The 26,199-nt window shown below is 36.2% G+C and overlaps 1 protein-coding gene across 1 annotated transcript in view; it reads left to right on the forward strand.

The window, feature by feature from the left end:
* IQCK (IQ motif containing K) overlaps window positions 1-26,199 on the forward strand; it is a 50,486-nt gene that overhangs the window by 8,880 nt on the left and 15,407 nt on the right. Inside the window, exons 5-8 of the mRNA XM_040593006.1 lie at window positions 1,592-1,644; window positions 1,762-1,839; window positions 11,351-11,435; window positions 14,345-14,456. Coding sequence (XP_040448940.1) covers window positions 1,592-1,644; window positions 1,762-1,839; window positions 11,351-11,435; window positions 14,345-14,456 — 328 coding nt within the window. The remainder of the gene's footprint in view (window positions 1-1,591; window positions 1,645-1,761; window positions 1,840-11,350; window positions 11,436-14,344; window positions 14,457-26,199) is intronic.

A 26,199-nucleotide genomic window follows, 5' to 3' on the forward strand; every position in this document is an offset into this window, starting at 1 on the left:
CACATTTGACATCCCCTAGCTGCATGACTACCCTGTACTCTTCACTGTGCAGTCAGCACCTCACACAGTGTTCCTCTTCCACTTCACCTGTGGCTGAAGTAGTACACTGACTGCCAAATTATGCCATGTAGAGCATTTTTTTCTGCCTGTCTGTTCATGTCCCCCAGTTCTTTTTTGCATCATATTCTTGTAACACAGGGAGGATAATGCATAGAATAAAGCCGTTCATCATGTGTTGAATTTCCAGTTACATGTGTATTGTATTTTTCTTAGCAAGTGGTAGTAGTACCTTCATTTCTTACATTTCATTCAAGACTCTAGCCTCTTTCATGACGTTTAGCTGTTTTACAAATGTGTTTTGCCCATGTGAATTGTCTTCCTTAAAAAGTAGTAATTGCAGTTGAATCTCCTGTTTCAGGGTAAATATTACCTTCTGGCTGGGAACTAGGCTGTTAGCTAGATGGCTGCTAATCGGTGTTTCTGTTCTGCAGAGGCTTAATGTCTTTTAGTGTTCACTCTCTGGCTGTCTACATCTATAACATATCATGTAAGAGGGGTTCAGAAGGTGCTAGTCAAGCTCTTCTGTTATTCTGACCAGAAGTCTATGTTATATTCTCCATATCATGGTTACTCTGGTTTATGATAAGCAGAGTAAGCACCTGAACTCATGTATACATTCAGTCTGTAAAGATGGAATGTGGAGAGGAAATCTCTAAGAAAAGGAAGGCCCTGGTCAATTCTGTATTGACCAAAATTCATGCTTTGAATTTTGAACTCAAGACTTATTTTACAGCATACAGTGCCATTCAGCTAAACAGGTACTGGCTGCATGAGTCACCAAGGGTAACCCACTGCAAAGCATTTTGCAGAATTCTCTTTGGTGGTAGTAAAGTCTTACCTTTTTTTTTTTTTCCAGAGCAAAGCACAAATGTTTTGCTCTGAAGCTCCCCGTTTTTAATTTTTTACTGGATTCTCTCTAACATCCATGGTATCCATGGTTGTGGATATACATATGCCTTGTTTCTGCCTTCCTTTCCAGAGTACCCAACAGATGGTTTTGTCTGAGCAGCCATACAATACTCTGCTCTGTGTGTGTCTCGGGTATTCACAATGCCTTCAAGCTGGTTCCGTACGCAGGAGGAAACAATATTCCATCCATGTTCCTTCTGTGCCTTGGAAGCAGTGAGGTATTTTAAGTATGGTAGTATGGTAATAGTACTTTGAACAAAATGGCAAGTCATTTACAACATATTTTCATATATGAGTCCTGTTAATTTCTTTGGAATAAGATTGCCACTTAAAACACCCTTCAGAGATATTTGTTACAGCTGTACTGCAGCAAATACCAAGATAGTATATGTAGCATTTTCTCACTCAGTTTTTGACTTGACTTGAAAGCATTCCACAAAATTTCTAAAATTTTGGCTGAGCTATTGACTGTTGGCAGTAGCAATATTAAAGTAGACAGAGTAATGTACTCTATATTTTATTTAATAAAAGCAGTCAATTTAGCTTCTGTTCCCCTCCAGTAGTAAAAACATGTGTCCAATCCAAAGATAATAAATAATCTGAAACTATCTTCTATCTTTAGAGAAAAAGGACCAAATTTATTGCCTGTGATTTCCTAACTGAGTGGTTATACAAGTAAGTTGATCGTGGCTTTTTTACTATTAATTACACTTAATGGTTCAAAGGCATTAATTTGCAAATAGCTGGAATTTAAATTAATATGAGTTGTTTTCTTTCTCTTTTTGTTATCAGCAAGAACCCAAAGAGGAAAGATGAGTCATTCACAGATTTCTTCTCCATTCCTTTTGTTAACGACTGGCTAAAGGATCAGTAAGTTATTGCAGTAACCTTTTCTCCTTTTATTCTTTTTCCCTTGCTATTCCAAAAAAGTAATGGAGCTTTGAAGCGTTGCAACTGTGGCCTCTAAATGCCCTTTACTGTGTGCAGCAAAGAACTGTATGATGCTTTCTAACTTGATACTGTATTGGTTACAAGGTATTTTGTACAAGGACTGTTCACAGAGATACTAGTTAAGAATTCCTAAACATTTTAACTGTAGAATGCAGGGCATTCAAATAGTCTGGTGATATTATGAATATCTTTGTACTACGGAGCAAAGCAGTGTTTTCAGTACTGCTTCCTACTATGGAAATCTTTGAGGATATATAGTCTAGAAATTCTTCCTCTAACTGTAAGCAGCTGTTTTAAAAATACCTGTAATAATCCTTGGTGTCAGGATGCATTTCTGCAGACATTTATGACTTTGCATTTGAGAAATGAACACTTGTTTTGGCAGCTTCAATCATGCATTCCTCGTTATTCCTGTAGAACCAAGCTACACAGTAGTTTTGAAAGAAATGTTACTGTCCTCGAGACTGCATTTTGTTTTAAAATGTAGCTGATGTATGAGAAAAGAAGAAGAGTAAAATCATAGTCCACAGTGAGAGAATAAGAAAATTACAGAGGTCAGATTTTAAAGAAAAAATTCCATTTGCAAACTTAAATAGAGGCTAGATTGGTAGTTGGTGAAAACTTAGAGATATTAGTATCTTTGGAGATGTATTTACTTCATTACGCTATATAAATGGAAATTGAGCTTTCTTGAAGTCTTGTCCTGTGAAACTTGGAACTTTAAGTCACTGATCCAGCAAGAGGAAAGCTCCTTGACATTCACAGGTCTTTGGAGACAAGCTGATAATTGTGGAATGAACAGTTAACTTCGACTGTCTTAGAGGTACTCATGTGATCAAAGTTGTGTAGAAAGTTTCTGCGGTAAGAGATGGACATTCTGGAGAGTAACCCATTGCATCCCAACTCCGATACCTTCTGGTACCTGCTACTGCATCATACTGTCCAGCCACTGTTCAAACCTACCACTGGTAGGACACTTAAAATGGTTTCCCTCTGTAGCTTTCTAGGTCTTGTCAACAAGATTCCCATTAAAGGCGGTGAATTTTGTAGTTTGGAAACTTCATGAACTGTGGTGAGGTTGTCATACTCATTTCTTAAGCATGCTGAAGAGCTCTTGGGTAGTAAGGCAGTTGTGATACCACTGAATTGTGCGGATGGATATTTGTACCTAACGTAAATATCTACGATCACAGTTTAACAAACATTTCTCTTGGAAGTAAAGCTGACCTAAATGGTTCCCTGCTCTCTCCTGTTCTTCACCGCAACCTGCCTGGAGGCAACCTATCACCCTGTCTGGTAGGATGCTTGGTTATCCTGATCAGGGACCTACTCGGAGCTAGAAATCTCTCTGCCAAAATCTGTGCTGGTGGTTTGTATAGCTATTTAAAGTATAGATAATTTCTCCGATCTGGTTCACTGGGAAGCCTGACAAACTTTTGTATTGGCAGAAAAGAAGGATTAAAATGAAGGGCTCAGGGCAAGTTGAATAGAACAAATGAGCTGCTAAGATACAGAGGTGGTGGCAGGAACTGCTTGAGTCAGCTGTGCCAGCAAGAGAAATACATGGTGGAATCATAGCCTGAATGACTCATAGCTTCTGTTAGTACTTGTGCTCCTAAATAACGTAGTGACAGCTCCACAAGGACACTGAAGTGTCAAAGTCCTACGGAAACCGGTACACATTTACTCTTAAATCTGCTAAACAAGTAGACCTCTAAAATAGTAATTAAACCCCAGCTTTTTGTGAACTTATCTTAAAATTACAGATTTCTTAATGACTTATGAAATTTAATTAACTTCATGAACTTTATTAATGAAAATTGCTGATTAGAGCAAAATGACAGATTACAATATTAAATAAGAATAAAAATGAGATAATTTATTTTTATGTCCTGGATATGTCATGAATAGTTTATTATCTGTCCTTCCAGATATCACATTTAAAATGTAATTGATTCTATGCTTTTTATTGCCATTTCCATTTTTATTTATAAAGGAGTTTTCATTTTTTAACAGGATTTATGAATATCTAAGAGACAATATGCTAAAAAGTGCTGGTCAGATTTTGAGGGGAAGCATCCTTAACCTAACTGTTTAGATGGTATAATAAAGAAAAAGAAGTTAAAAGTGTTGCTGCAAATTTAAGGGGTAAACTCTTGTGTTGCTTTTTCAGTTACTTGTCTAAATTTGAAAAGCATTCTGAAAAGTCTGTTAAACAGGAATACATTTCTATATTGTGTTACGATAGTGTTTATCAGTGCAAAGTGGTCTTCATGCTTATAAAAAAAAAACAACCCAGAGGGATAAATTTTTGTTCTGTCAGAGATCCAGCTTTTTTTAATGTATTCCATGCTTCTGTATGACTACTTTGGCTCTCCTCCAGTGCCTCCAGTTTTTTCTTTGAAGCTCTTTTTTTTTTTTTTTTTTTCTTTTTTTTTAAGAATAGTCAAAGCCACAGTCTTATGAGCCTCCCTCTGTATGATGTATTTCTAAATGAGATCTTGCAGCCTACTTTTCCTTTACAAGGAGACCCAAATGGTGCATCACTTTCCAGAATTTTAAATGCATGCATTGTACCTTTAAAAGCTGATTACTGTAGGTGAAGGAGCTTGTAAAATTTAAATTTGTTTTCAGCCTTAGTATTTACAGTAATTGCCATGACATCAGTAAATAAAAGCCTCAGTTAGCTACCTTGTCTTCTGCTGGGTTCTGTATGTTACCAGTAGCATTGACAAAATATTATATCTCTTGGTAATCCTTGATTCCTGAAACAGATTTCAAAAGCAGTAGAAGGAGCAGCCTCAACACTGACTGGTAATCTACATTTCATGTCCAGGGGAACGTTTTCCTAAAGGACAGCTGTACCTTTCAAAGGACAAGAAACTGGAGTTTTAAAAAGAAACTAACAAAAGTTTTTGGAGACTTCCTAAAATACATACCAATGTCCCTATCTTTACATTCAGGACTGCTGATATATCCAAGTAAAGTAGATAGAATTAGAACCTTGAATGTTTTGTACTCCTATAAATATGCTAATGAGCAGCACAATTGCCTTTTGTCAGCATTTTCCAGTGGTGTTTCTGGTTGAATAGCAGTGAAGCTCATTCGCAAGTAACCAAGCTCTATGTACTGAATCAGGGACAGGGAAAGAGTGTGATCTGTGTATATGCCCTGATTCCCCTGAAATTTTAGTTTTCTGGCATAGATAGGCTGAGTTTTTATTCTGAGTATCATGAAGTATCATACCCAACCTTCTTTAGCATATTAATGAAAGAAATATTAAGAAAACCATTAAAAATAGTTCCACTGCTTTGAAAAATACTGATAGCATAAAAGTCTACTGTCACGTGAATTTAATAATATGACAGTATGTTCAGGTTCACCTTTAACCCTTACATTCAGTGAAGGAGAATGGTATATGGATCTTGGTTAGGAATAAGCATAAGTATTTCCCTTGCTGTTCAAGATCAGTCTTTGTATGTGTATATTGCAGGGGTTACAGGAACTGGAGGTGCATTTTATAAATAAGCATTAATTCACAAGAATTTATTTATCTGCATTTTCTAATTTTCTATATGGAATTATTTACTTCATACTCAGTTCAGAAGGACACATTTCCTGGTTTAATCTATCTATGTGTACCAAAACAAATGTGCAGATACAGAAAAAATAAATTTATCATGGCTTTAATGAAGTGGACAGCTCAGATAAATATATATATGTCTATAAATGATTACTAAAACTGAAGCAGTTGCTTTTTGCTGAACACCTATATATGCATATATACACATAGATTAAAAAAAAAATTTCCTCCCTGCCCCCCAATATTTTAATTAGTTTAAGTCTGCTGGTCTCAGCTGCCTTTACAGTTGACTTCATTGTCAGTTCTCAGATGGCCAATAGGGGTAATTTTGCACGGGTGACTAATTTCTTTTTTTCCATAATGTGCCCAGTTTCTACAGGCTTTGCTTTCTGAACACTGCTGTATTTCACTGGTTTGTCTCTAAACCAGCCATGTTTAGAGTATATTTGATTTGCATTGTGATTTTTCTTTCATTTTCTGTAATAATTTGAGCTTTAAATCTTGCTTTGGGGATATGATGAGCAGCACGTTTAATTGTAATAACAGAAAATTCCAACAAATATGTCTGTATGAATGTAATTCTGGGTGGATCAGAGTAAAGACTTGCCAGTCCAGTAATATGGCAGAATTCAAGGTAACAAAGGAGAATTTTTTGACTTAAAAAAACTACAACTGTGTGTTGGAAAATTGCCTGAAGTTTCTGTGTAAAATACTTACGTTGTGTAATGGTGTTTTATGAGGTTGAGGTTTTATGGCTACAGATCCTGATGCAGTGTTGAAACTTGCCTGAATTTATGTAAAATTGTCAAAATAGCAATGAGAAAATTGAAAATTGGAAAAAAAAAAATTGAAAATGTATTAGTGGTTTGTGACACCTTACTAATGTTGCTGTTAGAGCACTAAGGGGAGATTATTTTTGCTGTTGTTAGGTTTTTGTGCTTACAGGATATGAAGTCTGATCTAAAGTTACACATAGATGGAAATTTCCCGACTGGCATGAGTGGACTTTGGAATAGGTCCACGTTTGGTTTCCTTCAGTCCAGGACCACAAACATTCTTACAGAATACATAAATATTGGTCATACAAAAGAGAAAACTGAGGCAACACATTATGATTTGCAAAATATGTAGCAAGTATGCAAGCACAGGAGGAGGACTGAGTTTAATCATTAAAATGGATAAGTCCTTCACAAGTAGAGAGCATACTAAGAGGCAGGAAAGCCACTATAATGGTCAGACAGAATATTCTTGCTCTGCTATTGTTTTGGCATGTTCTCACCACTGAGACTACTTGCTGTGCTTCCTTTCATTCCTGTGACATTCTTGTTACCATTCACCTGTTCTGCCTCATTCTCCTGTCCATTATATGACTCTGCCTCCCCACTTAACAACTTTCTCATGTTAGTTCCACACTGTCGTTTCTTTTTACCATGTCTTTTCTTCATTATAAATAGTAAATAAGTATATAAATAATTTGTATATGTTAACTGTTGTATGCATATTATCACTATGACCACTTTGATAATACTTCTAAGTGTATATTGATAGGTTTTTTTATACTGTAATATTTTGCATCTTTTTTATGTGTGTGGTCTCTTGTTTTAGAATTGTGGCTGAGACAGAAATGAACCAGTAAATTTAAAAGTTAAATGTTTTGTTTGTTCACAACTTAGAGCCTTTATATTTGACGATATTTGAAATACAAAAGTGTATTCAAAAGACCAGGAAAGCAGTGGAAGATGCACAGAACGAAGGGGGGCAAAGGGGTCAAAATAAATACTTTTTTTTTTTTCCTTCATTTAGCTATTGGCAGTATCAAGGAGCTTTTATTTGTTGGTGGTTTTTTTCCTCCAAATACTTTTCTCTTCTTCCAGAGCACTTAGATTACTGTAAAAAACAGTAGTTAGTAATGTCTTTCTGACTTTTGAATAGTTGTATTAATACTTAAAATGTTACAAAGAAAGGTCTCAGTTCATACTTGATTTGACTTGTGAAAATATTCCAGGGTATTTTTGTCAAGTGTCTGTGGGAATATTTCCCTGTAAACCTGCGAGACTCATAGAGTGATAATGTAATACGTGATTAATATATCTAATTGGTTATAAATACCAGGTCAGATAAATCAGTACTTCAGTGTCCGATTGCTTATGAATAATTGTCTTCCTGCTTTTGGGGTAAATGATCTTAATAGTATCTATAGCAGAGATTTTTTGAGACATTTATTTTGCATCAAAACTATGCTTTTTCATTGTTGCACACTTGCAGCTCTGGATAGGCATGTAAGGAGAAGAACTTAATGAAGGCAGGTGCTGCTCTAGTATTTCTAGATTCTATGAGTAGGAATAAGAAATAATGGAAATGTAAAACTACTTTGGAAAATTTCCAGAACAATTTTTTGGTTGTTCAAACCAGCATTTGAATTTCTGGAGTACTTTCCAAACCGAAGACTTTATCAGAATCCTTTTTTTAAGAGTTAAGCAGATCACCATGGTCATTTACTTGTGTGATGTAAATTTATCCCTATTCTTTGGTCTGTTCTTGTGTCTTTTACATTATGAATTTTGCAGTGATTCTGTCGTTGCCTGTGTTCATATATGATATAAATATTCAAGAACAATAACCATCAAAGTCAAATTAAAGGTGAAGTGGTTGTGGCTGTTTAATATGGCAGCGGCTGTCGCATTGAAGCTTACAGGCCTCCAGAAGGCCTGATTCCTGTTATTAGGGTCGCTTCAATATTTCCAGAGATGAGCTTTCTAAAACCAGAGGGAAGCCCTGATCATTCGTTGGTGTACCTGGATATTCCCCTGTCACCTGAACCCATCTGCTTCAGGTACTGATGCTCTCTGTGGCTAGCGCAGGGGTCCTGCAGGCAGCTAGCTGTAAGGCTGGTGGTTAAATGTGGTGGTTGTCTGTTACGGTTAGGGAACAGATTTAAATAGAAAGAGTAATTACAAAATCCTGAATTACACATAGTGAAAATTTTGCTTGATTAAATGTTTCCTTGTATTTCCTTTTCAAGGAAAGAGTCAGACATATTTGTAGGACAGAGTAGGAACTTAGTGACAGCTGGGGTTTCTGGACATTACTGTGCACAAATACTGACTGTATAGTGTCCCTCAGCATGACTGTGAACTCCATAGGTTAGCTTGTCTGTTTTGCGGACAAGCTAATGGAAGGCTTTCTCCCCTCTGCACCTTCTTCAGAGTTCATTGAGAAACCCAGCTTCTGTCCATGAAGAATCAGATACATGTCTTCGATAAGAACCTTTTTCATATACCTCATACGTTTATTTAATGCAAGTCTGTTTTGTGTCTTCTGGGTGCCAAATTCCACCTTATAATGTAATATAATTAGTAAGCATCTCACATAATCAGGATCTGTACAAGTTTGCTCATAAAGCAAGAAATGTGTTTCTGGAATTTACCTTTCCTCTGGTCAGTGTCTGCTTTACTCAGATTTGGTAAAATATAATACTTAAAAATAATTGTACTGATGCTCTTTTACAGGTGTATCTTATGTTAAACAATGTATCCTATATATATATATATCCATAGGTTTAATGTGTGGGCTTTTAAGATTGTGCATAATCAAAGACTAAATAAGCAGAATGTAGTCAGTGTGCATTTTACTGTCAGTTTTAATCTTCTTGGAGGCACACAGCTGTCTTCTGCCACAAATGACATATTCCCTCTTTTCCTAGTTCACTGCTGAGGGGCGATTGCCTCTGCTCAGATTCTATTTTTATTTGACCCGAAGCCAATTGCCTGTATTCTTTCAGACAGAACCGGACCTGGCATGACTTCTCTTCTTTAAAGCTGCCCTGTTGAAATGATTGATATTTGCCAGTGACTGTTGTACTGAAGATGAAGTCCTGTCTTGCTTGATTTTTATATTGGTTTCTCAAATTTAGTGTTGGATTATAAACTAGACATTTTTGAAAATGAAAGCAAATGAATGCTAGAGTTGGTCTTGCAGGAGAGGAGAAATCTCAGTTTGTTCTTTGGAGATGTACTCATTCTTAGAGCAAGTTCAATGTCTTTGATATAACTGGTGAAAATATGTAGGTCTTTCTGTGATTTTCCCACTGTAAGTTTTGGTGTTCAAAGAGATCAAAAATAGAACAGAGGATGAAAGCCTATCAGGCAAACCAGCACAGTCCAACTTCATATTTTTAAGACTAATTATAAGAAGCTGTTAGCTCAGGAAGCCTTGCTTGTCCAGCACTTGTGATTTCCCTTGAGCTGTAAAAATGCTAATCAATGTTCACAGAGCTAAAACTGTTTAGCTTAGTGAGAGACTCCTTTTATTTTTGTCTTATTTCTACTTTTCCAAATAGACTGAGTTTTTCTTCCGTGTTGAAATAAATGTAGGCCAAAACTCAGCTGACATGATGGTGAGACCAATTTAGCTGAGTACACAGACTAAAACGGTGTAGTCAGTGTAGGATTAGATAACAGTTAAGATTGTGCTCTAAGTTGAAATGCTCCTTTGGTGAAGACAAGCCCTAGGAGAAAGATGTCAGAGAGCTGGGAAGCTTACTAGGGCAGAGACTAATATGAATGAAATTAAGTGAAAGGAAAATGTAAGCTGTCAAGCCTCCTAGCTTGATCTGTAATATACTGTAAAATAAATTTCCAAAAGAAATGGCAGAAGTAATGTTTTAGCCAAAAAATGTAAGACTGCATAAAAAGCTTGTTAATTTATGGTCTTTGCAGTATGTGTGTCTTTATAGTATAAATACCACAAATAATGTTCCTGTGTGGATTGCATGTGTTTGTAGATGATTGCTGCATCCAAATTCATAATGTTGTGGTTTTCCAAGTCAAAGCTGCGTTCAATCTGTTTCCCGTGCACAGTGTGGCTCTTAGCAGCCATTCTAACGCTGTGCCAAGTCTGCTGTTTGTAATTGGTATTTTCATGAGTTGCAACGGTGCCCTATAGTTCATTACCTTTAAATTACATTTATTATAAAAGTAACTATATAAATGTATTTTTCCTTGTCCTTTCTAATGGATGCCATCCAATCATTGTGTGAGACATGTAAATCGACATTCATAGAAAATGGCTTTTGGGATGGATGATTGGATATAGTGATTTTAGGTTTTGTTAGTGATGGCTGAATTGTAATTATAGTTTGGAATGTTTCCCATTAAAATTGGTAGCAACAGAATCACCAAACATGCTTTCAAATTACTTTATATTTTGGCTGAAAAGTGTTGACTTCACGTATGTATTACTTTCTTTTATCACCAAATAATATCTATATTCTATCAGAAGTAAAATTTCAGCTTTTTAAGAGCTACTTTAGAAATTTCTAAACATGGATCCATGCTTATGCAGATATGATAATCATTACTTTGTTCAGTACATTTTAATTTTAAGTGAAATCATGATGTAAGTTAATGAACTAAAATATATTTGTGTTTTGTGTATTTAATAATTGCTGTAAACATTTACATCATAAGTCTGTTCATTGCTGCATGCACACTAAAACCTCTGCTTTATAAATGGCATGCCGACTTCTCCTGCCCCCCTCCCACTGCCGCCTCAAACCTTACCATAACAATAGGAGTTTGAAATTCATGTAGAAGAATAAGAAAGATTACTGCTCTTGGTGTGCCATTTTTATATTACTGTTTTAAAGAAGAAATTATTGTGGCGTAGATAATGCAGAATATATTTTTAAAGGAGACTTTCTTTGCACATTTTACCTTTGGAGCAATACGAAATTGGATCTTTCAAGCTCCTGAACAACCTTTGTCTTTTTTATAAATTATACTGTTAGGGAAGAAAGCATTTTACATTTATAGGCTGTCTGTTTACAAAACAATTATTTTTTTAAAGTCCTAGGCCACCAATTCCTCTATCTCTCCTTCTATCAGAAGAAGAAGCAAGCATAGTAATTCAGTCCTTCTGGAGAGGTTATCGGGTAAGAATAATCTATAATTATTTTGCTTGATGTTGAAAACTGTAGGACTGTGAAGGCCCCAGGGAGAATCCTTACATAAATTTTAAGTAGGGGATACTATAAATAGCTGCTGAGACCCCCATGGTTCATTGGCTTTGAATGTTGCTTTGCCTTATGCCTAGTGACTACAATCTTTTCACAGGCACTTACACTGATGTAATCTCACTGTTTTCCTCAACAACAGAGAATCCTCAGAAATTAGATTTTCAGAAGTACAATTAACACTGAACAATTTATTTTTTGTATTTTAGTTGATCTTTGGCTAGTTGCTAAAGGATGAAGTGTTACTTTGTTTCATGCAGGGATGTGTGAAGTGAGTGTGGAGATGCACAAGGAGGATTGATGAGGTCTGTTAAGAAATAAAAACATACAGAAACAAAGGACAAAAAATTGAGACCAAGAATGAGACAGGAGGTGTAGGAGAGGCATGAAAGCTGTTATTCAGAGAAAGGGAAAACAAAATGGCAAGCAGATGTTGCAAGCCATACTAGTAATACCACACTAATGCAATCCCCAATTTAAGAGGGAAAAGCAAGGCGCGTAAAATAAATACAAAGAAAATTGACTAAGACTGTTATTTTGGAGAGTGACAGCCATGCTAACCCTAGGGTATGAAATAAATTATTTTGAAAATCCATTCTGTCAAATATTTCTTCAAAAGGCTCTAACACCTTCATGCCTTAGAAAGAAATGACTTTAAATTCAGGTGACTTTGGTGGCAAAGAAATGTCTTTGACTGCCTTTATAAAAATTTAAGCTTGTACATAGCCTCCAGATACAGCAGTAATTTTGTTGTGATGGACAGTGAGATGTCTTTGTCTGTACATCAGTTGTTCTTTAAATAACAATCAGTATAAAACACTCCCTGTGAAGTTCTTTACTACTTTTAATAAGCATGAATATATGAGTGGCTACTGTGATGTGCCATGCAGCCAAAGATGATGAAATACCTTGAAATGATCTTCTCGATGGATAGATTTTTGTGACACTTTCTGCTTGTTCCTTTTCTTCTCTTTTTCATTTTTTTACATGGAGATGGCATTGACACTAACATTAATTAGCACTGACGGTATCTCTGTAGGCATCCTTGCAGTGGAGTATTGCAAAGGCAACCATTATCCAGTAACTCTTATGTTTACTGAACAGTGCAAGGTTGCTCAGGTACCTTGTGGTTCTTCTACCAAAGCTTCTGAAGGGCAATATCCTTCCTTGCTATATATATTAACTTCAGATTTTTCACAGTAGTATTTATGAGTAACAGTAACCTTTAAAAAAAATTTCATATCAACCTTGTAAGAACTTCTTATAACTTTTACAAAAGGTAATATAAAACTATGTTAGTATAATGAGATATTATTAGAGGCCTAAGAGGTATCTGACGTCAAGTCACTGAGTAGAAGTCATGCCTGTCTATATTGATCATGTAACCTTGTAATGTATTTCTGCTCTGCCAGTGCACTATCTGAAATATGGCAAGTTATCTTTTGCTAAGTGGATTGAAAAGTGCTGTGGGAGTTCAGCTACCATCTATTGTGTTCTTAAGCTGCACCACAAAGGATAAATTCTGCCTGGAAAGAATACTTTTGATAAATAATTTATATTGTTTTCTTTAAGTTGTGGTTTTTTTTTTAAACTAGTGGAAAACTAAGTGCTGCTCTTTTGCTCTGTAAATATCCCAGGAAAGTGGGAGAAACCCAGAATGTAATGCCATAGAGTAGTAGAGTTCAAATCACAGAGCAAACTTATTACCATATCATGTAAATATAAGAAATTTTCTAAAAAGCAGTCAGCTTCCTGAAAGCAAGATATGTCCAGGAGAAGCCAAGCTTATTGCTGCTTGTTTCTGTCATGCTATTCAACTTCAGCCTGAATTACTAGGATATTAAGTCCTAAAAATAATGACATTCTATATACATAACATTTAGGAAGAAAAAGAAACTGCATTTTTAATAATTTTATTATAATTTCAATATGCCTTTGAGAGAGTAATCACTCACCAATGTCTAAGCTAATGCTAGTTGTCAGAGGACAATATCTGTTCTGGATTTTTGCTTTAGCACTGGAGGTAGTAATTGTGTGAATGCTGAGGTAGACAACAGGCAACACGCTGCTAATTAATCAATTCCTGCTTAGAACAAGTTTAAGTAGCAGAGTAGTAAAAGCTGTTGATGCAAATTATTATTAGTAGCAAGATCTACACCTGTACAAAAGCAGTAATAGAATTCAACTTAAATCTTAAATGGAGTCAAGGCCTGTGACTATTGTAATTTTATGTGGAAGCAGAATTACATGCTTCATAGGGGTGATTGACTGACAAAGAAGAGATATCATGTAATGCATTCCAATTACTTTAAATAACAGATTAATGGCTCTCCTGTTCGTGAAAATTGTATGGCTGGAACTGTCAGTAAGCCTATTTGTAGCTGATAGCAGGTGTGGATCAGTTTGCTGGAATAAATTTCCTGCTGTATGACCCTTCATGCTACTCTTCTGCTCTATTATGTTGGTCAGTGGGTTGGTTTTGTAGTGTTGTGGTTTTCTATAGTCACTAACACCCTTCAACATAATGCTTTAAATTTTAATTAACTCAAAAAATAAGCATCTCACTGCAGTCACATTTTCAGGAGTCCTTGGTAATCAAAATGATCCCCTAATTGGCGTATTCAGTGGGGTTTGTCAATTATGTGGCTTTTATTTCTGTGTAAGTTGAAAACTAAACCTGTGGGATTGTGCTTTTATATCAGGCCCAACCAAAGGAAAGAATGTCATGTGTTCACCCAGCCATAGCCTCATGAAAAAAATTTAATCATCATCTTGGGTAACATGAATGTATATAATTTTAGTGGCAGTTTCTGTTTTCCCTTTCCCAGGTCCGCTGTGATAGTGAAATACAAGAGCTGCGTCAGTGGCAAAAGCAGTTGAGAGAGCACAAAAACATTGCTGAGAGAGTGAAAGAATTCTGGGCTAAGCAGGAAGCCAAAGGTAAGTGATTTAAATAGTGTGGTGTAATATCTTACTTTTTTTAACAATGTCTTAAATTTTTATACTTTAATACTTTGTATTAAAAAAATAGGACACACAGTAGGACACTAATCCTGAGTGAGAAGGGATGGTAATGTCTGGTGGAAATGCCTGGCTGTTTCTTTACACGCACTGCTTATGCTAAGTTTGTTGCCTATATAGCTGAAAGTGACAATGAAAAATACAGAGCCAAACGCCCGTGATTTCAGAGGACAATGACAGTGTGCTGACACAGTATTTCTTAGGGCAGGATCAGACCTCTACCAGCTACACAACACGTAAATACTGATTTTTACCAGACCGGTTGTAGTACAGTTTTTCTGAAATGTGGGATTTCTATCTGGTAAATGTTCTGTGGTTATTTATAGCAGAAGTTGGCCTGTACAGTTCTAAAAAAAGAAAACAAACCCAAACAACCCAATATAATTGCCAAGGGAAATGAGGCCAGATTGCTTTAAGAACTGAGACTGTAATATGTTTCTTTTTTGCCTTGATTGTCAACAAGGGTTTACTGACAAGGCTAAAGTTATCATTCAGTTAGTCGGGCACAGTGTGTAATTATGACTGTTTGCCGAGCCTCTTTGTTTACTAATGCAGAAGGATTCACTAACTCCTCAACCAGTCCACATTTTATCTGGCTCTGCAGGCTGGGACTCGGATGTGATATACGTAGGGATGTGAACTACACGCCAATAGGTGCAGAAGAGGTGGTTCAGCTATGTTGTTCATGTGTTGAAGACAGGGAAAATTATGGTGTACCAGTCAGCACTGTGTTCTTCAGTCTGATGGCAGTCTCGCAGGGGTTTTCTTAGGTGGCTGATCTTTGCCCTGAACTACGTAAAGCATTCAGGGTGCTGTTTCATGCAGTCGGTTGGATCAGACTGGGAGCTGCCAAAAGGGTAGATCTCACTCTGTAGCTCTTGCATCAATTTTGGTGATTGTGTAGCTGTACCATGAGTTGGGATCAGTGAGGGCATTTGGTGTGGGGCAGGTCAGTTTTCCTCAACAATGTTGCCACATGATTGCTGTATCTAACACAAAGGACAAAGTGAACTGGGAAGAGAGAGTGTAATTAATTTCAGCATCCCATCACTTGGTAAAATTGAGCAGAATATGAGATAATATTCTCATACCTTGTTACTGTTGATGGCTGAGGAAGTGCCAATCTCCAGGTGATTGTCAGGAGGTAAAAGCCAGGGGCAAGTCATGGCTTAGACCTCTTCAGCTCAGTACACAAAAGCACATCTGTCAGTGCCCGCCTTCTGAGCCTGGTTTTGTGGGACTGGGAAAGGAAAAACTTACATATGAATCCCTGCAGGGTAAGGGAGTTTAGAATCAGGTTTCTGTGAAAAGTTTTAAAATTTAGAGTCCCTGTCAGTTAGATACCTACTATCCAGAAAAATCTACAGCTCTGGATTTCAAGTGACAGAAAATTTCTGATGTGCAATCTGGAATTAGGCAGCTTAATGGGGGGCATCTGTCCTCTGTGTCGCCTAATGACCTACGCAGCTTTTCACTCCACACTGAATATTTGTGGGTCACCATGTGGAAGCTCTTTCTTTGCTGCCTCTATAGACCATGCCATTGTTTCATTGTTTCACTTTCAGGTGCCCAATTTCTACACCTTTAAAGCCTAAGCTGAGGCACTGAGTATGTCCTGCTGGGTCTTCACTCAGACTTTTTTTTTTCGTTCCTTATTCTCTATGCAACTTAACTCTTCTGTTTGTTTAAATGGAGTTATTGTACTCATGCACAGATATGAAACGGTATTCTGGAATTAAGTGTCTGACATCCTCACAGTATGCTTTATTTTAGAAACCACATTAAGAATGTCCATACATAAAAAGTACTTATTAACATCAGTGCTATAGCAATAGGAGCTTGTTGTGACTAGAGCCTTGCAATTCTGCAATAGCTCTAGTCATCAAATCTTTTGTGGCTATTGTTGATTTAAAAACCATCCTGCTTTTTAATAAGTGATACAACTAAAACTTCCCTATGAAGCATTTTAATTACAAAACAGTCCATGCTCTGTAAATGTCAAAGGAATTAACTGGAGTCAGGTCATTAACCCGATGCACTGCAATTATTCTTTTACTTTCTATTATGTATCATTTCTATCTATCACTAGTTACAAGCAGATCAGGCTAAAAGGATGGTATGAAAGCTCCACACATTTCCCTTTCTGCTTGCAATCTTCTTTTGAAAGTGTTGCCTGAAGATGAAAGGATTTTCTACATTCACATAGGTGAAAGGAGAAATCTGTTACTAGTAACAATCATTATAACAACTGAGTTTACAAAATAGACCCCTTGTTTTCAGTTTTCTTTATCTTGATATTTTATTCTTACATAAAATAAATGTAATAGGTACTTGGGGCTAATAATTAAATTCTAAACAATGTGTGAAACCTCAGCACTTCCAGATGGGCTATTTTTTATAATACCAGCCAACATAAAGTTATCCATGTTTTCAAGCTCCCCCAGTGGCAAATCTTTGATCCCCTAAACTTCTTTTCTATTATTTCCTATTTATACTTGTATGTCTGTTGGATAGCATTAGTTTTTAGGCTATCTAGTCAGGGTAATGTTGCAGTTATGCTGTGTTAAGCTTGCTGTCAAGCCTTCTGATGTGTATGCTGAACACTAATTCTGCAATCAGATTTGGATACATAAGGTATTTTCACTGGGCATTGTCTAATGAACACAGTGTTCAGTTATAGTATAAATGTTACCAATAAGTATCTTACTACATGGTGCTATTGTAGCACAATTTCTCCTCTATTGGGTGAAGCAGAAGAGTATTTAAACCCACTCTCACACAAGAGCTGTGCAGCAAACTCCAGGCGGCACTGAGGGCAAACACTTTTAAATTGTTGCTCTGGATTTCTAAAGTAATTCACGTTTCGTCAGGTAAGATGAAGCGAATCAGTGGCAACTCTCATCCTTGAGGACAGTGTTGACTGTTTAAAAAGTTGCCTCTGCGTGCTGCCTCCTTTAATCTTCTGCAGCACTCACCTGCCAGTCGCATGCATAAGCTGGTACCACAGGGTGATTTCATGTTCACAATTGAGAGAATCATGTTCAAGTACTGAATCCACTGTGTTCCCCAGGGCCTAGAGAACCTCAGCAACTCTTGGCTTGCTTATGCTAGGCAAAGCTCTTGCACAAAGGGAAGTCTCTCTCCAGTTTTGCTGCTTGCCCTATGATGAGGTATGGTGACTGCAGCAGCAGCTACTGGATAGTTCTGCAGTTTGCATGTTTGCAAGTGCAGTGCAAGGAAAAGTATTTTCCTGTTGGAGGTACTTTTCCTGCCCAAACAGCCATTCTTCATGATCTTCAGGGAAAATGTGTGAGCTGGGTTGAAGCTCTTGCCCTCTAGCTTCAGCTGCATTGTGCTATTTAATAGAATTTGTCCAGTAAAATCTGCTTCCATTGTAATATTGCAAGATTTATGCTATATGTATTACACTCTGAGTTCGTTAGAAAATATGCAGTGGAGAAATCTACTTTTCCAGTTCCAATTGCAAGATTAGTTGGTGTTCTGTATACGCGTCAAAATGCTTGACGTTCTTCCAGTGTTCCTTTCCAGTGTTAGGAGTTCTGTCATAAGAAAGTTTGCATTGATACTGGTACTGATACCAATACAAATAGCAGTAGATTTCTTTGAGTGGATATTTGGATACGTTGAGGGGCAGGCTTATAATTAACAAAGACAGTAATGAATGACAACCTCAGACGGGTTCTGCACGTCTACACCAACAGCAGGGCTGCAATGAAAGCTGTTCCTGCGGGTGTATTTCAGCTGTGAAGGCTTAAGTGTGAGTTCAGTCTGCAGAATTCTCAGGGTAGAATTTTTTAAATCATAAATGCAGTTAGGTATCAGCTGATATCAAAGCTGTCATAAAAGAGTAATTTTTCAAAAGACATCGTGTTCAAAATCTTCCTTTGTGTATCATGGCCTCCTCAGTTGCCTTGCTATTGCAGTTATATATTGCAAGGTGTTATGAGCTGACACACTTTTCTGTGTCTGCACTGTGCTATGTGCAGGACCTTTTGATCTCTGCTTCACCTGATTATGAAATGTTCGGAACAAGAATTTTCTTCAGGGCAGTATACATTATAGTACGAATACCAAAACTGGAAGACTTTTTTGGTTGGGGTTGTTTTTTGTGGTGTTTGGGGTTTTTTTTTTGTGATAGCCATTTGTTACAAGGCCTAGATTTTCCCAAACATTTATTCATATTTATTTTGCAGTTTTAATCCACAAAAGCTCAGGTTTGATTTACCAACCCATGCAGTTGGTTGCCTAAGGGATAGTCTGTAGCTGAAAAGAATTCATTCTGACGAGCAAAATCACACAGCACAACAGGGGAAAACTGCGTTTCTGTATGGGGTGTTTGTATGCAGTCAGTGAATTAGAATTCTTGGCTTTAGTAGTTTACAGCTAGAAGATTAAACAACAGAGTAACTAGTAACTGTGTACAAATATAATAAAAAATAAAATCCATGAGACATAAGTTGTCTTCCAGCAGACTTGACTAATAGATAAAGAAAACCTTGGCATCCAAGGTTTTCTTCAAGTCTGTGTGGGAATTCATAGCCTATTTACAATGGTTTATTAGGAGTTTACTTTGAAAAAAAGTAGTAGGTTCTTTTTGGGTTTGGGGCTTTTTTTTTTTTAAAAAAAAAGAAAAGATATAAATAGATCTTGTTTTGAAGATCTAAAACCAGTGGATTCAAATTTACTATGATAAAATTAAACTTCTAAATTTAAAAAATGAAAGACAAATTCTTTTCTTTGTAATACATGTTTAATTCTGTCAGTGTTAATTGTTGAAAAATTGCATTCCTGAAGGTGACTATAGAAGTTGATCTAGCAGGTTTGCTAATTCATTTTAAATGATTGCAGTTTAATGTTTGTGTTTTGGCCTCTTGCTTTTGATTTGTTAGCATTTACAGCATCTCATCAAGGCATGTTTTTTCACACATTCCGTTGTCTGTGATACCAGTAAGAGTTACAAATGCATACATTTCTCACTTGTTTCTAAGAAATAAACCTATATATTTAGAACATATCGTTGTGAAAAAGGTTGTATATGATACTAGATCGTATTTAGATACGCAATCATATTTTGCATATTTTACGGTAGTCTTCATGCACATAAAATCTTAAAGTGAAAATTACAAATGCATTTTCAGAGGACAAGATGAAACTGTATTCAAAATGTTGCAGCTAAGAAAAGCAGGGGCCTAAGGGTGGAGTGGGCTGTGTCATTTGGCAGTTGAATAGATTATAAAAACTCCTGTCTCTGAAGAAATTGAATCTTTCCATAAACTATTATTTACGTTGTTTTGGAGAATAATGTAGTGATAACATTTCCTTTGCTGCCTTTGCCGCCTTTGCCGATTGTTTCAAAAGGAAAACCAAATTTCCTTTTAATCACTGTTATAGAGGTTTCCCATCATCAAATCAATTTTAGGACTCTAGGGGACACAGCTGTTTCACCACTTCAAAGAAAGTTGTGAAATTGCCCCCTTTCATTTTTTTTTACTTAAACCAGTGCAAGTTTATATTGCTTATGTCACATTAGCTTTCAATGTTATCACATTGTTTCTGTAATTCCTTAACTGAGCTCCGCTAAGTTAATTTAAGAGTATCCATACATAAAATAGCTGTGGGGCGCAGACAGATGGCTATTTGGAAACAGCTGTACTAGTTTGAGACGTTACTGTCCAGAGGTTTCATTATCAGTCTCAGCTGTGATGCCATAATTAATTTTTGTTAGTGCTCCAGCTGCTCTTATTTCATCTATTATTATTCTGCTGTTTATTAATGCCATTAAATTCTATTTCATTGTAAAGCCAGCAAGGTTAGTTAAAAGCGCTTTTACCAGTGATTCAATCTAACTCAGCTGACTTTGCTCTGAAGTGGATTGTGAGCACTCATATAAAAATGAGTTGCATAACACAACTACTTCTTAACCTTGTCTTACTACACATTCAGTTTAACTGCATTAATTAATTCTGTTAATTCAATTAATCCCCTTTAATTAAACCACCAAGCTCTTCACATGAAGCAGACAAAGCATTTATTGTTACTAAAAACTCAGATGTCACAAATAAAGCATTAAGATTCAGGATCAAAAGAAGAAGAAAAACATTTTTAAATAGATACGGCAATTTATTATGAAGTTAATTACATTAAGAATAACAATGAAGTATCTCTTAAATTTGTATGACTCTAACCTTGTTTATTAGATGCTGTAAACAGTGTTGAATCTAACTGTAGGGGATGAATGGTGAGCTGCCAAATAGCTTTTAGAAAATGCTGACTCGAGCAGTAATGTGATTCTATTGACACTACTAGAAAGATCAGCATACCTTCTGTGGAAATACCAGCCAAAGACTCGGTTAGTGTGAGCTAACTGTCAGATTCTGCTTTGTTGTGGCTTTCAGCACAATGCTATGTGTACCTTTATTTCACGGGTGTGTTTTAGGCAAAGACATACCATTTTATGAAAGCGTGTTCGTATAATCTTCACCAGTGTGATTCTTAAAATGGATATTAAGAGGAAGTTAGAAATGTAAACTGATGGTAATTAACAAATCCAAAGGCATTCTTAATTTATTTTCTGTTTTCAGAAAGTGTGTTAAAACACATTGATTATTATTGAAACTAATGAAGTTTTTGTTTTCATTAAAACATAACCAGAACAAAAGACTTCTCGAGTTTTTCTTAAGTAGGGACCAAAAGTCTGATTTTTAAGGAGCAGCTGAGGTGTTCCAGCAACTTCCTCATTAACAAGGCAGTCCTGTGCTTCCTTGGCCACGGCTCTTGCCATCCTTTCCTTTCCTTGGCACTAGCAATTATGGCTTCATGGTTGGTCCAGCTGGCTGATCTGACAAAGAACCGCTCTTCAGTTCTGTTCGGCTGCCCCTTGGGTTAGTTTTCTGCTGGATCAGCCTGATAAACTGACTTGCCTGGTAATGACACAGTCCTTACTTTTAACATAAGGGAAATGGTCCATCAGTAATAGAGGGAAGGAAAACGGCCCATTTGTGATGGCTGCTCACTTTCAGATCAGCTCATCTGTCCTGTGCCTGCTGTGTCATGTGAAATCATACCCTACGTGGCATGACTGCTTGGTTTGGTAGGCCAAGGTATAATGCAGCCTCATATAAACCACTGATTATCCACCTGTTTCACTGCATGTTTAAAGTATATCTTTTTTTTTCTTCTTTGTTTGTAATTCTTTATTGTTCTTTCACTGTATCTTTTATACTATTTATTACTAGTTTTGAAAAGTGTTCTACTTTTCAAAGAAAAGTTTTCTACATGAAAATTTGCATGAAAATTGCTTTATAAATTAATAGCATCTTGCAGGACTGCTGGCCTCTTTTAATGCATATGCCTGCTACGTTTCTTTTTGAGCGCAAAGAAAAAGGTGTATTTCTCTCAGCCTTTACTGAAAATGATAAAGCAATGGCATTCTTACCTGACATTTAATTTGCTATACTGCTCCACTGCTGTAATGTTACATTCCACAAAATGGGCTGTATTTGGGGTGTGATAGTCCTTACTCTTAGCAGTTTCTACCTTCAGACTGAAAATGTAGCATAGCACTCATGGCTCAGTTTAGTGGCTCTCGGCTTTAGCCTTGTAGAAGAGAATTATCTCCAATATAGCAGAGCTGGTGGGATAAATTTGTTGCAGAATATTTTACAGAATTTTTTAAAAATATTACCTTCTACAGAAAACACAGCTAATAAGAAAGCAGCCTCCAGAGGATATGAGTGAATAGCAGGTGGAAGATGATGTCCCTTCTAGTTTTATTATTCAAATTTGCTGAAATTAATGTAAATGTGTTCAAATAAGTGGTTTAATAACCTGGGTGTTATTTGAGATCATGTTTGGCAGGATGTGACACAGTGGCATGCACGTAGCAAGACCTGCCTTTGGTTTCATGAGACTGATGTACTACCATGAGTGTCTGTTTAGGAGAACTTCTTTTCCCAGCGTGCATTTATCTAGGCCTGTCCCTATCGATTTTGTCAATATCTGTAGCCTAAATCATCCATTTGAAATGGGACATAATTTGCTGCATCGTTTTGGTTTCTAGCTGGTATCCCATATAGCTCCAGTCGTATTTTTGCTTTAATGTTTCCAAGAAGAAATAGGCCTTGGCTTTTTGGTTAACAGCCTGGTTAATTTGATTTGTGCCTCCATGCAGTGGAGAAATCCTATCTAGTCATGATTCTGAGCAGTGTGTTACGCAGATGCAGTACTGATGAGACATCACTGGAAATGAAAAAGAACCTGTCCTACAATTAAAGGAATTTGAAAATACTTGATTTTTTAAATGAAAATACCTAGATCTTCATTCATTACTTATGTAAATAATACTGACACTGTTACAATGGTTATTTCTCTGCTGGTGTGCTTTTGGAAAGACCATTGGTTCTGTATACACTTGTCTAGTACTTTCAGCTATTTTATTTCCTAAGGGCTTTCTTTTTTTCTTTTTACCTGCATAAAATCTATAAAATTTTATTTTAAAAAAGCATTGTTCTTAAGGAAAGTAGTAAAAGAAATAAATATTCCTGGTTTAATGGCAAAAAACAATTGCGGCCCTATTAGCTAGCAGTTCTTACAGATCAACTGTAGCCTTGGCTTTGCAAGGTACTTCTGTAACAGTGAATATACACCGTGTGTGAATAATCTAGTTAAACCAAACTGAGACAGAAAGTAATCTTCACAGCAGGTAGAGGGGTTGATTTCCAGATACAGGAGGGAATATTTCTATGCATTCCATTCCATTTTCAAGCTGTTTTTCTCCTTTGGCAATAGAAGTTATTACTCACCTATACTAAGAGCTTTTAAAAAATACTTCTTTCACAGAAAGAATTTTTTCCCTTGGGAAGATGCAACCAGCAATGTGCTGAAGAACTCAGAATGTAGGTGTTCTGTCACTGGAAAAATGCTTGAATATATGAATGAGATTGCAGATGAAGAGTAGAACAGGCTGCATATTTTAGCATTGCTGGAGTAGGAACAGATGCAAATTGTCAAGAAGCAAGGAAATGCAGTCACTCACTCCTTATAAAGCTGTGATGTGTCTCTACCTGAATTATGAGGAAAGATTCAAAAGCGAAATATGCTTACTAAGTTGAACTGGGGAAGTCTAATCTGCGTACTTTTGAAGGATGGCTGTATGTAATTGTATGAAAGTAAATAATCATATCACATCAAAGCAGAATGAATTGAAGAAGGGAAAAAATGTTAAATTCAGTACCCAGGAAAAAATAGCTACACTATGAAACTTCTTGGAATTTATTCCATAAACAAATAAACATGAGTATAGTCATGTGCTGTAATGGATCCTTATTAATAGTTCCATAAATGAAGTTACAATTGCATACGTGTCTGCAGGACTGAGTACCAAGGAAAATATTGAGAAGGGGAGATATATATATATATGGAATGACTTACACTAGGCTTTAAAAAATATTTAAAAAGTACTGTAGGTAATAATGCTGGATTAGGAAAAGATATAGTCTGAATAGTTAATGGATTTCTTAAAGACTGCACCTCTGTGGTTTATTTAGAAAAAATAGGCTTGGTAAATTTTAAGGAATTCATCAGTTTTATGTGAGAGGTTTCTTGCCTTTTCCCCCTCTCCAACTTTCACCAAGGGTGACTGAAATGTAGTCATGTTTTAAGAAGATTTTAAACAAAATTATTTGGTTTTAATTCCATCTGCTGTCTTTTACTGTAGCTATAATTCTTTAATTAATCTCATTATGAAGCTCTTGTAAGTGATGACCTCCCCATATTCCATGGTTTTACACTTTGAATATATGCTATATAATACATATATTAACACATATATGTTAAGATCTCAAATGTTTAATGTATTTTCTCAAATTATGTTGCTTCAAACTGAGCTATATAAAGAAGTTAAAAGTGGAAGGCTACTTGCTGTTGGTGGGACGCTGCGATTAAAAGAATTTGATTCTGCTTTTTTTTTTTTCTTTAAACGTTACAGTATTTACAGGTATTTTGTTGTTTCTTTCTGAAAAGTGCTACAGTCCAAATAGTTTAAAATGAGTTTGTATATGTGATTGCTTTTGATTTAAAAGGACATATATAAGGTTTCGGTTACACAAAAGACCTTAAAACATCGTCTTTTTTTCCTTTTTTTTAAACTAAAATCCAAGAACAAAGCGGTGCCGATAGCTGAGTATGTGGTGGTTTTCATCAAGCCTAATTCAAGATGCTTGAGATGTTTCTGAAAGTTTAATCTTGGCACTAACAGCTGAGAATGTAGTGATAAAAGTCATAAGACTCATGATGCAGATTCCACTTTATTGGTCCACACCCCAGAGTCAGATGTCTTTGAAAAGTTATAAAGATTACAGTAACATTTAATTTCTGAAACCACGTTGGGAATGTTTGGGAAAAAAAAGAAAGATGATAATTTAGATAAGCTACAAAATACGTGATCTTCTGAACTGTGCTTAGACAGGCACAGCAGTGTATCTGCTAGTGCAAGTCTGGACTAATCCTCCAGTACCAAAGCTGTATTTTTACCCATCACTCTGCAGTTTTTAATAATGATTTGTAATGGAAAAAAGACAACTGCAATCTGTTGATTTTTCTGTGATTATATAATTTGTTTGTTTGTTTTAAAGGAGATGAAAAATTCTTCATGGGTTTTCCAATCTTTATTTTTCTTCTTTTAACCTTCTATAAGATAATAGTGAAAAAAATGGAGCATTTTTATTGAAAATTCTTGTTGGTGTTTTTTGTTAGTTGGTGTTTTTTAGTTAGCAAACCCAAAATTTCTATAACTGAGAAGCATTAAAAGCCTGGAGAAAAGGCTGCCACCATTTAAAAAGTAAAACCTCCAAACAGTCCTGCAGAAAACCTAGACTGAAGACATTCCTAGTTAAAAAAAAAAGGGGGTGGGGGGTGGGGTGAAGGCAGGGATAGAAAGACCATGAATTGTTAGTCTTAAAATATGATTCAGAGATTAGCAAAGTGGGTGACAGATTGCAGAACATTGCTACTTGCCCCAGACTTCCCTTTAAACCCTTTAAACTGGTATTAGTCATTTGGATATCTTTTTTTAATGTAACTGTCTATTCTATCTCTTTTTTTCTTTTTTCTTCTTTTAACCTGATCATTTGTTTTAGTATGCGTAAGAGTTTAAATTTGGTGATTTGACAGAACGTATCCTATTTTGCAAGTAGGAAACATTTCAGAAGTAAGAGGGGCTAATGGGTGTAAATAACAGTTTTCATGAAGCTGCCCAGTTTGTATCTTCCAGTATTTTTTTTCTGTTTTTGTACCTTGAATTGTAAAAATGCCATCCAGATATATCCAAATGAATTCTTAAACTTTCTATCAAAATATTAGGAAAGCATGGTGGATTGCACAGACACATTCTGCTAGAGATCTTTCAGCCTTTTTCTATCTCCATTACTGGATGTTGGTGTTTGGGAGTCTCCTGTATATCAGCTCTTGCTTCCCTAATCTGATCCTAAGTGAAGTTAAAAAAGCCCTGAAATCGTTTGTTCTCTGAAGTCACAGAGGCAAGATTAAGCATTTAACAAACTTTGTTCTGATTTGGAGGATTAGGTTTGTCCTGTTACTTTTATATATCCATTTTGCAGAAGCTTCTTCTGATGAGTGATCCTCT

The sequence above is a fragment of the Falco naumanni genome, chromosome 4, assembly GCF_017639655.2.
Source record: "Falco naumanni isolate bFalNau1 chromosome 4, bFalNau1.pat, whole genome shotgun sequence".
Taxonomy (NCBI): Eukaryota; Metazoa; Chordata; class Aves; order Falconiformes; family Falconidae; genus Falco; species Falco naumanni.